Source organism: Ovis canadensis, chromosome 1 (assembly GCF_042477335.2).
Source record: "Ovis canadensis isolate MfBH-ARS-UI-01 breed Bighorn chromosome 1, ARS-UI_OviCan_v2, whole genome shotgun sequence".
Taxonomy (NCBI): domain Eukaryota; kingdom Metazoa; phylum Chordata; class Mammalia; order Artiodactyla; family Bovidae; genus Ovis; species Ovis canadensis.
The window spans coordinates 192562302-192579396 of record NC_091245.1 but is presented as its reverse complement, the minus strand read 5'-3'; the positions used below and the strand labels follow the sequence as shown (position 1 = coordinate 192579396).

Sequence of the window (17095 nt, the reverse complement as noted above, 5' to 3'; positions counted from 1 at the left end):
GACTTAGTGAGCACATGGCCTAAGTGGATACAATTAGAATAAAGCTTAAATGTTGGTAGGAGACTTATGGGAGGAGAGAGTTCTGGAGAGTGGGGTTGAGGTATGAGGTCTTGAACTGCTTTGGTTTTGCTGAACTGACAGAGAGGGCAAAACTGAGAGAATCATGGGAAAATGGAGCTGGTACTCTGATCAGACCATACCTGAAGTCTTTAGATTTTACTTTTAGGCCAGTTTGAGTAATTATTTCTCTTTTTGCAGGTGAAAGCAGCCTCATCTGTACAGCTTGTGTTTACTCTTGTGTTATCAAGGCTAACTGGTAAACAGAATAAAAGAAACACACTCGTGATCTATTAATGCCCACAGTAAAAACATCTGTTATCAATCAGTGAGTTTTGACTGACCACTGTAACTCGTCAAACTACCATACAATTGCGCTCATTTTACATACTAGCAAGGTAATGCTCAAAATCCTTTAAGCTAGGCTTCAACAGTACATGAACAGAGAACTTCCAGATGTTCAAGCTGGATTTAGAAAAGGCAGAGGAACCAGGGATCAAATTGCCAACATCCTCTGGATCATAGAAAAAGCAAGAGAATTCCAGAAAAACATCTGCTTCATTGACTACACTAAAACCTTTGACTGTGTGGATCACAACAAATTGGGGGAAATTCTTAAAGAGATGGGAATACCAGACCATCTTACCTGCCTCCTGAGAAATCTGTATGCAGGTCAAGAAGCAACAGTTAGAACTGGACATGGAACAACAGACTGGTTCAAAATTGGGAAAGGAGTACATCAAGGCTGTAGATTGTCACCCTGCTTATTTCACTTATATGCAGAGTACATTATGCAAAATGCCAGGCTGGATGAATCAACAGAGGGAATCAAGGTTGCCGGGAGAAATACCAACAACTTCAGATATGCAGATGATACCACCCTAATGGCAGAATGTGAAAAGGAACTAAAGAACCTCTTGATGAAGGTGAAAGAGAGGAGTGAAAAAGCTGGCTTAAAACTCAACATTCAACAAACGAAGGTCATGGCATCCGGTCCCATCATGTCATGGCAAACAGATGGGGAAGAAATGAAAACAGTGACAGACTTGATTTTCTCGGGCTCCAAAACTACCGCGGACGGTGATTGCAGCCACGAAACTAAAAGGCGCTTTCTTCTTAGAAGGAAAACTATGACAGACCTAGACAGGATATTAGAAAGCAGAGACATCACTTTGCCAACAAAGGTGTGTATAGTCAAAACTATGGTTTTTCCAGTAGTCATGTACAGATGTGAGAGTTGGACCATAAAGAAGGCTGGGCACCAAAGAGTTGATGCTTTTGAACTGTGGTGCTGGAGAAGACTCTTGAGAGTTCCTTGGACAGCAAGGAGATCAAACCAGTCAATTCTGAAGGAAATCAACCCTGAATATTCATTAGAAGCACTGATGCTGAAGCTAAAGCTCCGATACTTTGACCACCCGATGTGAAGAACCAAGTCATTGGATATGACCCTGATGCTGGGAAAGACTGAGGGCAAGAGGAGAAGGGGGCTACAGAGGATGAGATGGTTGGATGTCATCATCGACTCTATGGACATGAGTTTGAGCAGGCTCTGGGAGACAGTGAAGGACAGGGAAGCCTACTGTGCTGCCGTCCATTGAGTTGCTGAAAATCAGACATGACTTAGTGACTGAACAACTGAAACTTGTCATCACTGACTCTAGTTCTGACGTGCATGTTACCTCCTTTACATTTGAAGATGATTCTGGATTTAGTGCTAAAAGTAGGCTACTTGAACTTCTTCTCTAAGAGTCTCACCTGTCTCATGACCCTCCTCACTACACTATGTCAGTTTCCATCACTTCTCAAAGGTCCTGGGCCATTCAAAACTCTGGGCTTCATGGACCAGAGTACATTCATTCTTGGGAGACTTTCATTGCTATTGTGTGACTATATATGTGTGTATAATGTTTATGAAAATGGCTCTTGCCTCCAAAGTTGCTTTTGATTCTTATATAATATGCTGTAATTCATGTGCTTCTGCTCACTGGGACTTCTGCAAAGGTCTACTAACTGACTGTCCTGCAACACTAGAGGGCTGTCAGAACGAACTTTCTAAGAGGTGAGTTTGATCATGGCACTTCCTTGGTTAGGGCTCTCAGGGGCTCTGCACTGAGAGACTGAGGCACAGAGGGCCCAGTCTCCTTGCGGCTCCTTGTTCACTCCTGCTAGGGTGCCAACAGCGCCAGCTTGGCCGCTCCTGCCCACCCCACGCCTCTGCCCTCCCCAGCAGTGCACTGACACTGCCACACCAGCCTCTCCCTAAACATGCCACCTCCTTCGGCCTCCACTTTTGGCCTATGCTGTGTCCTACGCTTGACACACCCCTTTCCTTCAACTGCCTAACATACACCTCCATCTGTCTAGAACAGCTAAACCACCGTCTCCTCTGACCAACTTTCTCTAATCCTCCTCTTCTCTACACAGCCCTCTCAAGCAGAAGTATCGCCTCCCTTGTGTGAGACCTGGAACTCGCTTCCCCAGGAAAGAGGTCCTGCACTAGGTAAGTCTGTGTTTCTTTCTCACCCAGCACAATGCCCTGCATAGAACATTAAATAGTTATGAAACAGTATAAAGCAGGAGTCTCTCAGTCCAGCCTTGAAGAGTGTGCTCATTATCTTGATGGTGGTGGAGGCTGCATGAGTATTTGTTCTTCAGTTGCTCAGTCATGGCCAAAGCATTGGAGCTTCAGCTTCAGTCTCAGTCCTTCCAATGAATATTCAGGGTTGATTTCCTTTAGGACTGACTCGTTTGATCTTCCACTCTCAAGAGTCTTCTCCAACACCACAGTTTAAAAGCATCAGTTCTTTGGTGCTCAGCCTTCTTTATGGTCCAACTCTCACACCCATACATAGCTACTGAAAAAACCATAGCTTTGGCTGTTTGGATACATTGTCTAGGTTTGTCATAGCTTTTCTTCCAAGGAGCAAAGCTATGACAAACCTAGACAGTGTATTAAAGAGCAGTCCCACCCATACATGACTATTCATGGGTATCAGTTCAGTTCAGTTCAGTTCAGTCACTCAGTCATGTCCAGCTCTCTGCAACCCCATGAATCGCAGCACACCAGGCCTCCCTGTCCATCACCAACTCCCGGAGTTCACGCAAACTCACATCCATCAAGTTGGTGATGCCATCCAGCCATCTCATCCTCTGTCGTCCTCTTCTCCTGCCCCCAATCCCTCCCAGCATCAGAGTCTTTTCCAATGAGTCAACTCTTCGCATGAGGTGGCCAAAGTATTAGAGTTTCAGCTTCAGCATCAGTCCTTCCAAAGAACACCCAGGACTGCCTTCCTTTAGGATGGACTGGTTGGATCTCCTTGCAGTCCAAGGGACTCTCAAGTGTCTTCTCCAACACCACAGTTCAAAATCACCAATTCTTCGGCGCTCATCTTTCTTCACAGTTCAACTCTCACATCCATACATGACCACTGGAAAAACCATAGCCTTGACTAGACGAGCCTTGGTTGGCAAAGTAATGTCTCTGCTTTTCAATGTGCTATCTAGGTTGGTCATAACTTTCCTTCCAAGGAGTAAGTGTCTTTTAATTTCATGGCTGCAATCACCATCTGCAGTGATTTTGGAGCCCCCCAAAATAAAGTCTGACACTGTTTCCACTGTTTCCCCATCTATTTCCCGTGGAGTGATAGGACCAGATTATAGCAAACCTTAAATCATAACCTGTGTATATGAAATTTATTAGACCTCACTAGAGCTGTTTTTAAAAATGGGATGTAGATGCTCATGTGGGAGCCTCTCTGACCCCGAGGAAGGCATCCTCCGGTCATAGCCCCGGGACAGCACAGGAGCACACATACGTCATTCTGCTGATCTCTGCTCAGCGTAAAGGCTGAGATGAGCATCAGGCAAAACTAGCTGGGGATGGGCTGCTGCCCCGACAGGAGCAGGTCTTGGCTATACATTCCAGTCACTTGAGAAGATCTAAAAGTCACTGACACCTGGGTCCCACCCAAGAGTGCTTCACTGGTCTAGATAAGGCCTGTGCATCCTGCTTGTTGAAGCTTTGCAGGTGATTCAAACGTGTGGGGGAGTTTGCTCTAGACCAGCGGCTTGGCTCCTTGCAGTCAAAACGCAGATCACATCATTTTCCATTCCTTCTCCAGAGATTCTAGAGATCAGGAGTTTTTTATGAACAAGAAATCTTCAGTGGGCTCTGAGCCTCTTTATGGAGAAGGGACCCAGCCATCCAGGTGGCATCAAGACCAAAACAGCTGGAAATTTAAATCTTTGGGGCAGTTTTACCCCTGAATTAATCACCACCCTCTTTCCCCCTTCTTAACCCCTGGGCAAATTACGTGGCCAGTAGGTGGTGCTGTCTCCTGTGGCTTGCAAAAAACAACTTCGGGTGAGATAGTTCTTTTAAAAGCTGGATTCATGTCAATGGCACCCTACTCCAGTACGCTTGCCTGGCAAATCCCATGGACGGAGGAGCCTGGTAGGCTGCAGTCCATAGGGTCTCGAAGAGTCGGACACGACTGAGTGACTTCACTTTCACTTTTCACTTTCATGCATTGGAGAAGGAAATGGCAACCCACTCCAGTGTTCTTGCCTGGAGAATCCCAGGGTCGGGGGAGCCTGGTGGGCTGCTGTCTATGGGGTCACACAGAGTCAGACACAACTGAAGTGACTCAGCAGTATGGCAAAACCAATACAGTATTGTAAAGTAAAATTAAAAAATAAATAAGTGAAAAAAAAGCCTTGTTTGAAATTGCTCACTTTTAATGCAACAATTCTAAATGATTGCCCCTTGACTTTTTCTTGGTCTCTTCATTCCTTCCTCTTGTGCCAGGTAAACATGAATATTATCAGTTCACTCTTGTTACAATATTTGAGTAATTGACTGGATCATTAGCGATCATACATTGTTTCTAGTGGGATCCCTCCAAACCGAGGGATCAAACCCAGGTCTGTGTGACCTCATGGACTGTAGCCTGCCAGGCTCTTCTGTCCATGAGGATTCTCTAGGCAAGAGTACTGGAGTGGATTGCCATGCCCTCCTGCAGGGGATCTTCTCAACCCAGGGATCAAACCCAGGACTCCCTCATTGCAGGTGGATTCTTTACCACCTGAGCCACCAAGGAAACTCAAGAATACTGGAGTGGGTAGTCTATCCCTTCTCCAGCGGATCTTCCTGACCCAGAAATTGAACCAGGGTCTCCTGCATTGCAAGTGGATTCTTTAGCAGCTGAGCTACCAGGGAAGCCCAGTTGGGTTTAAATCCCAGGTAATCTGACTCCAGAGTCTACCTTTCTATCATTAATGCCAAAATATTAACATAGGGGCTTCCCAGGTGGAGCTGGTGGTAAAGAACCTGTCTGCCAATGCAGGAGACTTACAAGACATGGGTTCAGTTCCTGGGTCAGCAAGATCCCCTGGAGGAGGAAATGGAAACCCACTCCAGTATTCTTGCTGGGAAATTCCATGGACCGAGGAGCCTGGCGGGCTACAGTACAGGGGGTCGCAGAATTGGACACAACTGAAGCAACTCAGCATGCATGCAGTATTAACATATGTAGGCTGTTTCAGTGATTCATACACATAGTATTTGAAACTGAGAGTGTCCTGTATTTACTAGGCCTGGTGCCAGATACAAACAGGACTTCCTGGAGCAATGGGCTAATGGGCCTTTATTATCAAAAATGAAAATTCTATCCTTATGCAATTGTTCAGATTTCAGAAAGTATTCTCTCCATTAAAGTAATTCATCTAAAACCACGTACAAAATGCCTGCTGTGGATTACTGATGACCCCAGCTGTGCCTGTGGCCTCCCACTCTGTTTGGGCACAGGGCCTCCAGTTTCCCTCCAGTGAAAAAAAACTCTGTGCACTCTCTCTGCCCAGCTGTGGTATCCTGCCCAGCTGTGGTTATGGAGGAGTCTTTGAGGCTTCTTTCCTTATGCTGGAAACAATAACCTCTTGACGGGGTCCAAGCCCCCACTGGGTTGACACTGACCACCGCTATCCCCACCCGCCCTAGCACCACCTTTATCAGCCAGGCCTTCTTTGCTCCTGACCTTCTGGGGAAAACCCCTCTGTCTTGTTTCTCTGGTGTGTAGAAGGTCCTCAACAAAACTCACTGAGTGAAAGAATGGAGCCCCTATTTCAGTGAACTAACATTCTAGAGCAAAGAATATACTGGACTATGGAAGCAAAGAACAGAAGTAGGGAAAAACATCAGGAGAAGTCTCTGGATTATAATAGGGTTGATTGTCCAAATGTCCGTTTGAAATGACAATTTTGAGGTATTTGGTTTTTTTTTTTTAAAAAAAAACCTTAGGCCATAACAGAAAGCCTCTCTTAAATAGCCCTAACTAACCAGCTTTACCATTTTCTTGAGAATTAACTTATACAATACCCTCTAAATGGTACATAATTCTCATTCCACAATAGAACATCTATCATTTTAAACGAATGCTTTAAAATTTTCTATTGTTATTATTTTAAGTCTCATGCTTAAAAAAAAAAAAAACATAAAACAACCCTTAAAAGGGTCAACACAAATAGACTTTTGAACCGTGGACTGCCTGATAGCCCAGAGGCATCTATTTTTGCTCCTGGGGCTCCTGTGAGCCCTCTCTACTCTCCTCTAAGTGGTGATCCAGGCTCCTTCCTGCTATGGCTCATTTTGAATGTTTCTCAAGGTCACGCCATACTCAACTGCATCAACATACTGGAAAGGGAAAGAGTGTGAAGGATCATGCAACAGAGATTTTCATGGGTTGGGTCTGGTGTTAATAACTTTCTTTCCAACCACATCACACTGGCTTAGAACCCAGTCAGATAACTACACTCAACACACCAAGGGAGGCAGAGGAACACAGCAGAGCTACACAGGCAAGAAGACCAGGAAATGGGTGCTTTGTGAGCAGCTAGCCTGCCTCTGTTCTCTCCCTGCCTTTGCCTTACATTTTCTCACCTTTCAGGATTCTTCATTAATATCGCCATTCCATCCTTAACCTAGAACAATATCTGGCACAAAGTATACACTCAGTAAATATTTGTTAAATTAATGAGTCATTCCACGAATAATTTTTTATATTTTATTTTATTACAGTTGATTTACAGTGTTGTGTTAGTTTCTGCTATACGGCAAAGTGATTTTCTTTTACACATTCTTTTCCATTATGGTTTAGTACAGGATATTGAATATAGTTCCCTATGCTCTTCACCTTGTTTTTTATCCCACAAATACATTTTAAGTGCCTACTCTTAATTCTCAGTTAAGGCAGAGAGTCAGTCATGCCATACGCAAAAATTTCAAATTCAACTCATCTGATGAAGCAAGGACCAAGCCCTTTGAGAACATGGAGGAAAACATTCTTACAAACATCAGTTCTGGAAGGCTTGAACTGGGTATGGAAAGATGAGTCGGGTTTATCAGTTGGGAAGATGAAGGATACAGCCTTCTAGGAGAAGAAGCCTGATGTGCGGAGGTGAGAATGTGTTTATGAGGGCCAGTGTCAGGGCCAGGTTATGATGGGTCTTTGTATTGTTTAATCACCTATTCCTGGTGTGGTGACCTTTCAGTTACACCAACCATGTTCCCTGCCTGCTTTTCTTGAAGAGAAGGCTGAATGGCAATACCTACTAAGGCGTTCACTCAAGTCCTTCTTGTGTAGAGACACTTACAATGCCCTCCCTGGTCCCTTAGGAAGGAGGGAGCCCAGCTAGCTCAAGTTATAGCTCGTGGGTTTCCTGCTTTGTCCTTCAGCTGCACTTGGAAAGCATGGTCTGGGAGATACAATTCTCCACAGCTAACTACACTGCAGCCTACTGACCTAAGGGTAGAAGACCCTGTGCTTGCTGTTAGTTGTTGTTTGGGGATGAATGTTATTAGGGTCGTAATAAAGTATGGAGCTCCATGCAAGGAAAAGTTTGCTGTGACCCTGGATGGCCACCCTGTATAACATGACTCAGGAGACTAATGGGCCAAAACTGTGGTCCTAAGAAATCATGTGGGGACCCAATTTAGGAAGTACAAGGCAGATTCAATAAACATTTACTGAAAGCCCACTGTGTGCCAGGTGTTTTCAGATGTATTTGCTAATTTAACCTGCATGTAAATACTCCCTGAAATGATCACAAATAAGACCAATTATGAGATAACATTGGGCTTCCCTGGTGGCTCAGATGGTAAAGAATCCACCCGCAATGCAGGAGACCTGGGTTTGATCCCTAGGTTGAGAAGATCCTCTGGAAGAGGGCATGGTAACCCACTCCAGTGTTCTGGCCTGGAGAATCCCCATGGACAGAGGAGCCTGGCAGGTAACAGACTATGGAGTCGCAGAGTCAGACGTGACTGAGTGACTAAGCACATGAGATTACATTGCACTTCAGAAAATATTAAGATATATTTCTTTTAAGTACACTCAAATTACGACTAGGCCATCGTCATAGTGAAGATCAGCGTTCCATTCAAATGAGGCAGCTGTGATAGAATAGAAGGAACTATGGCCCTTGGAGTAAGGAGATCTTGGCTCTATCACTTATCATTACTTCTCCAAAGCCCCAGTGTCCAAAGGGGGAGAATGAGGTATGTTTTACAACATTGATTTGTTCTATAAATACCTAACTGAACTATAAATACTTGACTGGGAGCCATTCTTTGGGCCTCTCTGAATGCGGTGACTTTTTGAATTGTGCTTGTCTTTGGGAGGAACCTAGAAACTATTCTCCTGGAATTACTACCAAATATAATGTCTTCTAAGCTGGGGAGGCACCTACATCTGTGCAACCACGCTGTTATCTCCTACACCCGAGATGAGTGCTATGCTAGACTGAGGGCTGAGTTCCCATGAGATGAATCCTTGATGCTGCCAGGCTGGCTAGCTCGTCCCTACATCTTCTTGACTAAAGCCACATGTGGCCTCCAGAAGGCTTGTGAGTCTGAATATTGAGTTGACCCTTGGAGGAGCCTCTGGTGGGTACTGCAGGCACTGTGTTTTATTGTATGGTCTCTGAAATGTTGGAGCAGATAGTGACCAATCTCTAGTGAGGCTAGGGAAGAAACTACCAAAGAAGGAACTTGGGTTACATGGCACGAAGAATGTGCTGTGATTGATGATTAAATAACCAGAGTAGACTAGCCAGGGGGCTGGTGGGGGGCTATCCCTTAAAGAGGTGAAGTGGTCCTTTTCAGAGTTCACTCTCAAGATAGGTCCTCACAATCTTCCCATGTAAAGAATGTGTTCAACCAGGTCCTGCATCCTGTTAAAGGGCAGTGGTTTTTCTGCAGGACAATTTTTAGTTGGTAGAACAGGTTATGTAAACCAGAGCCTGCTGCCAAGTGCCAAACACATGTGAGTTCACAAGCAGTAATTATAGAGCCAGCGCTGGCATGGATCAGATCCTTTGCTTTCCAAGTGAGCAAACTGAAGTCCAGGGAGGGGCAGGTGATCACACGGTTGCCCAGCTAGTTGAGGATTGAAATTGAATTCTTACAAGTTCAGATTTATAGTTTTGCTCCACTAGCAATTAAATATGAAGAGCTATAGTCTACCAAAGGGGCAGTGGCCCTGTACATGGTCATAGCTGGGTCCTGGGCTGGAGGCTTCTTGCAGGGCTGCTGGCTCTTGACTTCTGCAGACCCGGTCATTGAGTAGCAGTGCAGCCTCCACTCCCCATCATACCCCTGAACTTGGCCCCCAGAAAGGGGTAGGGGTCAGAAGTCCTACCTTTTAAAAACTGGCTGAATTCCTAGCTCCAGCATTGCCTGAAGGATCACTGACAGAGCTGACAAGGCAAAAGAGAAAAGCAAGATGGAAGTGGGGGATGGCAAGGAAGGGATTGTAGGTGAAAACGAGGATTAAAAAAGAAAGTGGTCCTCTACTGGCCAAGGCAGAATGCTGGCTGGGCTTCCAAGAGCGTTCCCACGTTCTTGTATTGGTGTATCCCAAGTATTGGTGTTCACTGCCCTCTATCCTATACCCTCATTTTGTCGCATTTCTTCCCAGGCCACATCTGCATGGACCATTACCTGTTCTGTGCCCCTGCCCAATTCCTTACTCACTCCTTTTTTCCTGGCATTTATACTAGAAGTCTCTATATATGACTAATTAAAAAGGAGTGTGTGTGTGTGTGTGTGTGTATTTGTCTTTATTCATTGTAGTTTTAAGTAACTGGAAAAGCATCTCTGCCCTTTAGGTGGTGTGAAATAACTTCTAGGAAAACAGAAACAAATTGTAATGGCTTTGCTAGAGTGGAAAAGGGGTATTTATTGAAAGACTCCAGCAGTCTCCTCTGGGTCTAAGCTCTACAAACAATTTTTAAAAAAAGTTTTCTAAAAAGGAAACAGACATGTCAAAATTCATTGAAAATTATCACAACTTTTACTGTAACTAAACTAATGGATATTGTTTTAAAATATCTCAGTTCATGAAAGCTGGAAAACATACATTCCCTCTGGAATATATAATCTTAAAAATATTTTCAAAACTAACCTTCAAAAAATTGCTGACAGAAAGATATAATAATTCATGAGCATTTTCAGAATTGATAATTCCATGAACAGAGAGGTTGCAAAAACACGACTTATGTATCAAGGGTGTGCTATATTCTCCATAAATGAGTTTAAAATAAGTTCTAAATGGCTTCAGAGAAATTTGATGTTTCTATGCCTTACAACTATATTTGTACATTAAAAGCAACAACAAACAGAAACACCTTAGCTCACTGCTGAAATTTTCCATCGAGACTGTTTTGTTTTCTGTCTCAATATGAAATTCCACCCATCTGAGCCTTGGCATAATGTGTCCTTAACCTCAAAATAAACAAACAAAAACTACTGAAATCAACTACATGCCAATTAACAGAATAGGCTATTTTCACCAAAATTGAACTTGCTATGCTTCTCATGGCCTGTCATTTGCCCATCTCCTTTGTTCATTTATTACATGGACGGTGCCTTTAGGTCTGTCCTTGGCAGTCATGTATGGGTGCCATGGGGAGTGCTTTTGCCTAACCAGGACCATGTCACATAGAAGTAGAAAAATCTATAAAGAACATTTTCTTATATAAAGGAATATATTTTTAAAATAAAAAGGGAATTCCACGGTAATCTAGCTGTTAGGATTCCGGCCTTTCACTGCCATGGCCCGGTTCAATCCCTGGTCAGGAAACTGAGATCCCACAAGCCGTGCAGCATGGACCACCCCCCTCCAAAAAACCAGTTAATTATTAGGTTGATGCAAAGTAATTGCGGTTTTGCATTGTTGAATTTTGCTGTTTGATATTGGAATACATTCTTAAATGCGGTCATGTCATACATCATTTTAACGCACATTTCTTGTGCTTTATTTTTTTGCTAATGCCTTACTTGCTGTTTATATTTATTTTAGACTAGGGAAATAATGTTAGAAAAAAGCAAATTCAAGCAATCTTTTTATTTGAGTTCAAAATGGGCCATAAAGCTGCGGAGACAACTTTTAATATCAACAACGCATTTGGCCCAGGAACTGCTAATGAATGTACAGTGTAGTACTGGTTTCAAGAAGTTTTGCAGAGGAGACAAAAAGAGCCTTGAAGATGAGGAGGACAGTGGCCGACAGAGGCCGGCCATCAGAAGTTGATAACGACCAACTGAGAGCCATCATCGAAGCTGATCTTCTTAGAAGTACATGAGAAGTTGGCAAAGAACTCAACATTGACCACTCTGAGGTCATTCAGCATTTGAAGCAAATTGGAAGAGTGAAAAAGCTTGATAAGTGAGTGCCTCATGAACGGACTGCAAATTCAAAAAAATTGTTTTGAAGTTTTGTCTTCTCTTATTCTATAGAACAACAATGAACCATTTCTCGACTGGATTGTGACATGCAATGAAAAAGTGGATTTTATACAATAACCTGTGACGACCAGCTCAGGTTGGACCAAGAAGAAGCCAAACTTGCACCAAAAAAAAAGGGTCATGGGTCACTGTTTGGTGGTTTGCTGCTGGTCTGATGCACTACAGTTTTCTGAATCCTGGCAAAATCATTATACCTGAGAAGTATGTTCAGCAAACTGATGTGATGCACTGAAAACTGCAGTGTCTGCAATGGTCAACAGAATGGACCCAATTCTTCTCTCCCACAATGCCCAGCTGCACATCACAATCAGTGCTTCAGAAGTTGAATGAACTGGGCTATGAAGTTTTGCCTTATCTGCTATATTCACCTGACCAGTCGCCAACCAGCTACTACTTCTTCAAGCATCCTGACAACTTTTTGCAGGGAAAATGCTTCCACAACCAGCAGGAAGCACACAATACTTTCCAAGAGTCTGTCAAATCCTGAAGCATGGATTTTTATGCTACAGGTATAAACAAACATTTCTCATTGGCAAAAAATGTGTTGATTGTAATGGTCCCTATTTTAATTAATAAAGATATGTTTGACCCTAGTTATAATGATTTAACAGAGAAGGCAATGGCACCCCACTCCAGTACTCTTGCCTGGAAAAGCCCATGGATGGAGGAGCCTGGAAGGCTGCAGTCCACGGGGTCGCTGAGGGTCGGACATGACTGAGCGACTTCATTTTCACTTTTCACTTTCATGCATTGGAGAAGGAAATGGCAACCCACTCCAGTGTTCTTGCCTGGAGAATCCCAGGGACGGGGGAGCCTGGTGGGCTGCCATCTATGGGGTCGCACAGGGTCGGACACGACTGAAGCGACTTAGCAGCAGCAGCATAATGATTTAAAATTCATGGTCTGAAAGCACAATTACCTTTTCACCAACCTAATATTAGCGTTAAAGAAAATTTTATACATGTTTCATAGTCCTATCAATTGCTGCAAAAGAATTTGATAACATTCTGTCATCAAGGTCATTCATTTCTAGCACTGTGACAAGCCCCAGGCATGACTATTATAAAAGCAGAGTAAATTAAGCATACTTTCTAAAGTAAGGTGAAAACTGTAGGGTTGTTTTTTTTTCCCCCTTGGACTTCTTGGTATCTATAAATCAGTGAAATATTTTTGACCTGGATTATAGATTGAATTACACAATAGGACAACTCACCCGTGGGAGTGAGTTAGCATGGAAATCTGAATTTCAAAATACAAAATCTTCTTTTTAATTAATTTCATTTTCGACAATGCTGGGTATCCGTTGCTGCGAGGGCTTTTCTCTGGTTGTGGTGAGCAGGCTTCTCATTGCAGTGGCTTCTCTTGCTGCAGAGCGCGGGCTCACAGGCTCAACAGTTGCGGCGCACAGGCTTAGTTGCTCCGTGGCGTGTGGGATTTTCCCAGACCACAGATCAATTTTGCGTCCTCTGGGTTACCTATGTTCAAACTTTGAAACTCAAACTCAGTCCAACCAGCAGCCTCCTTTGGGTCCAAAAGCTCAGCAATGATCAGAAATGGGATGTTGTGGAGGCAGCCACAAGAACTATTAATATTCCAGTGGCTGTGGGAAGCACGGCCTCGTCTCCTGCCTGAGAGGGACCATCAGTGCATGCTGATTTTGTTCTTCAGAGAAAGTCAAAGCATTTGAAGGGCACTTCCACTCTCCCTGATGCCTCAGATGGTAAAGAATCTGCCCAGGTTCAACCCCTGGGTCAGGAAGATTCCCTGGAGAAGGAAATGGCAACCCACTCCAGTATTCTTGCCTGGAAAATCCCATGAACAGAAGAGCCTGGCAGGCTATAGTCCACGGGGGAGCAAAGAGTCAGACACGACTACGACTGAGAGACTAACATGTCGAGCTTTACTTCTCCACTCTAGCTAATAAAAAGAATGAAGGGTGACTGGACAAGAAAAAGCCGCACAACAGAAAACAAAAGCTTGGGAGGAATTAGAAGAGGCACCGACCTCCAAACTAGTTCTGAGATAATGGAACATGAAGAATGTTGTCATCACTTGGGATTCAGCGGTTTATGGCAGGTCTGGGCAGGTTGGAAACCACCAGGGTGGGACTGGAGGAGGGCAGATTTGGTTGCAGCTCTTTCCAGGTGCAGTCCAGGTAAACAGGGGTGTGTGTTGGGACTGAACAGTGAAGGGCCATGCTGGGGTGGGGGAGGTGGTGCACATACCAGACACCACAGGCTATAAACTTAGAGGATGCTTGATAAATGCAAGTTTTTAATTGTACTTATCAAGGCAATACTTACTCAATTTCTGCAACTTTCCTTCCATCTAATCTATCCATCACATCCTTAACAGACAAATCTTTGAAAATCACCACTCGGCACTGACACCTCTCAGTTCAAACTCTTTTACTGGCTGCCCATTAATTATAATCATTGCCTCTCAAGCTTGGATAAGAGTAGCCCCAAGGTCATTCAGCTGAGGCAGAAAGACCCAAGATAAACCCGGAGAAGCTCCAGCAGCACCAGTTTTACTGGAAAAAGTTTAAGGACAAGCATGACTCTTACATCAGAATAAACACTGGGAACATTTAGAGTACAGTGATATTTACATGCAATTTATGGTTGAAATCCTCTTTCAAGTGGAACTTGGAGCTTGGCTTCTATGCACACTGTACCACAAGAATAAATTGACTTCCTCTGGCATCAGGCCACCACCTTGGTAGAATGTGGGGTGGGAGGGCACAATTAAACTCCAAACTCCCTAATCTGGTTAGTTAGAACTGCTCCCCCTCCCCCTCCCTCCCCAGAGCCATCTGTCCGACTGGTTCCTGACCTGCAAAGGTCATATCACTTTGTTTTTTTTTTGCTGCTTCTGCTTCTAGTCAGAGGCACTCTGAACTTTTGGACGAGGCATCCAGCTCTGTCGCTTTTGGCACGTTAACCCTTTGCCTCAGTTTTCTCACCTGGTTAACAGCAGAGTTGTGGGAGAGGATTTCAAGAGTTAACAGGGTATTTACATTTCAGCGTCTGGCTAGCCGCGTGCTCTTTCTGCTCCACGTGTTAGGCTGCTACTGTTACCTCCTTGTACGTGAAGACCGCCTCTTCTCTGGCCTACAAACCATTCCGGTCTTAACCCCCTCAACGCGGCACAGCCCAAGCCCACCTGGCCCTTTGCACGTGCTGTTAAGAGAAGCTCCCCACCCCATCCCTTACAGTCAATTTTAGAACCAGCTCAGATATTAAGAATAAGGTGAAAGGCTGAGCATCTGTTTTTAATTTGTTTCTCTTTACGGAAACCGCCAGCGTACCGAGATAGGAGAAACGCATAATAGCGACATATTGACCAATCTCAAATGCGCGTTAAGGGGCAAAACTTGAAAGAGAGGAGAGTGTGTTTCAGGTGTGCCTCCACGCCCCACGTTCCCCATGGAGCGACTCTCCTCACGGTAACACGCGCCGGTGCCTTCGCCTCTCCGGCGAGCGCTGCTTTGGGAAGGAAGACCAGACTGCCGCTGCACGGTTCCCCCCGCCCCCTTAAATTCAGCAACCCCAAGTAATCTCTGCTCTCGGATGGAGCGTGACCTGCCGCCTTCCCGAAGGCCCACGCTGCTAGGAAAGCCCGGCAGACCCCACCCCGGGATTTAGACCCCCGCTCCGGCCTCCAGGTGCGCCGGAAGCGACTTCCACCTGGATGCCCTCGGCCTCGCGTTTCGGGCCGGTCCCCGCGAGGGGCGGAGCTCGGCCCGCCCCGCCCCGCCGTCAGCGGACCGTGTGGCAGCCGGGCGGGGGCCGGGAAGGGGAGAGAAGGGGAGGAGTGAGGAGAGGAGGAAAGTGGAGCCCGGCGGGCCGGAGCGAGGAAAGGAAGGGAAGGGGTGGAGGCGACTGGCAAGAGTTTGCCGGCGCGCGGGGGAGCCTCGGCCCGGGACGCGTCGCGGAGCCAGAGTCGCGGCCGCAGCGCGGAGCCTGCTGTCCCGCCTCTGCCCAGACCGCCCGCCGGGGCTGTCCCGAGCGGCGACACCCCGGGCGTCCCAGCCGGCGAGCCGGCGCAGCGGCGGCCCCGGGACTCGGCGGCGAGGGCTGCGGGAGGGATGGTGGCGGCGGGGCGCGGGCCAGAGCAGCCGCCCCCGCCTCCCGTCCGGCCGAGGCCCCCGGCCCTCCGCCCCCGCTCCCCGGCCGCACGCCCCCGCGGAGTCCGCAGCCCTCGCAGCCGCTGAGCCCGGCGCCCCACCATGCCGCGGGCCCCCGCGCTCCTGTTCTCCTGCCTCCTCGGGCTTTGCGCGCTCGTGCCCCGGCTCCCAGGTAAGCCACGCCGCCCGCTGTGCAGAAAGAAACTTCGTGGCGCCCCGAGCCGCCCGCCGGCGTCTTGGAGGGGCAGGGGCCAGGGCAGTTGTTTGAAGGTGGGAGGCGTCCTCGGGGACACCCCCGAGGGGGGGCTTTCAGACTGCGTGCGCCACCCCGCGCGCGGCCCGCCGCAGCCCCGCTGGGCTGTCGTCGGCCCCCGGTCCCCTCCCGGGCAAGGAGGAGCCTTCCTGTGTAAACAGCCCTGCCCGTCTGCTGACCTAGCCCGCGAGCGCCCGCGCCCAGTGCGCGGGGAGGGCCGCAGCCAGCCCCGCGTCGGGATCTGGACTCTACAACTCCCGGCACAAAGCGGCCCTTGTGGCCGGCCCCGGGCGGCCGGGCTGCTGGGAGGCGCCGGGTGATGCAGCCGGTGCCCTGATCGCGGGGAGCGAGGGGTAACTTGGAGGCGCGTGACCAGGAGCCAAAGCGTGGGGTTCACGGCTACTCTCGAGGGCTAGACTTTTGCAAGCGTGGATGCCCAGGGTTTCCTGGCGAATCCTAGAGTTTCACCCCGTCTAGGCCAGCCGCCTTTCTTTAAAGATGTAAACATCCCTTCCTCCCCCAAGCACCCGCATACCCGAGGGGAGACCCGCTTCCGAAACCACAGCCCCACCTGGGAACCAAGCCCTACCTGGGATCTCGCGATCTACTTCCTTCTGCCTGGCTTTATGTCGGAGCTTACAAACACCCCGTGCAGCGTACTCCCCCTGATTCTGAAGGATTCTGGAGCAGGGGGTGTGCAGTTGCACTCGCGCGATCCTGCTCTGGGCTGGCGGCTGTGTGAGGACCCTCAGTTACCTGCTTTAAGTTTTCAGAGTTGGGAGACTGCTGAGGAAGGATGCTCTGTTGGCGCTGGGGTTGCCAGGCAGAAGGAGCTACCCCCACCCCGTCCCCT

General features: G+C 47.0%; 1 protein-coding gene across 1 annotated transcript in view; it reads left to right on the top strand.

The window, feature by feature from the left end:
- The first annotated feature begins 15434 nt into the window (after positions 1-15434).
- Positions 15435-17095, top strand: part of ITGB5 (integrin subunit beta 5) — a 112657-nt gene continuing 110996 nt past the window's right edge. Inside the window, exon 1 of the mRNA XM_069556105.1 lies at positions 15435-16161. Coding sequence (XP_069412206.1) covers positions 16092-16161 — 70 coding nt within the window. The 5' untranslated portion in view covers positions 15435-16091. The remainder of the gene's footprint in view (positions 16162-17095) is intronic.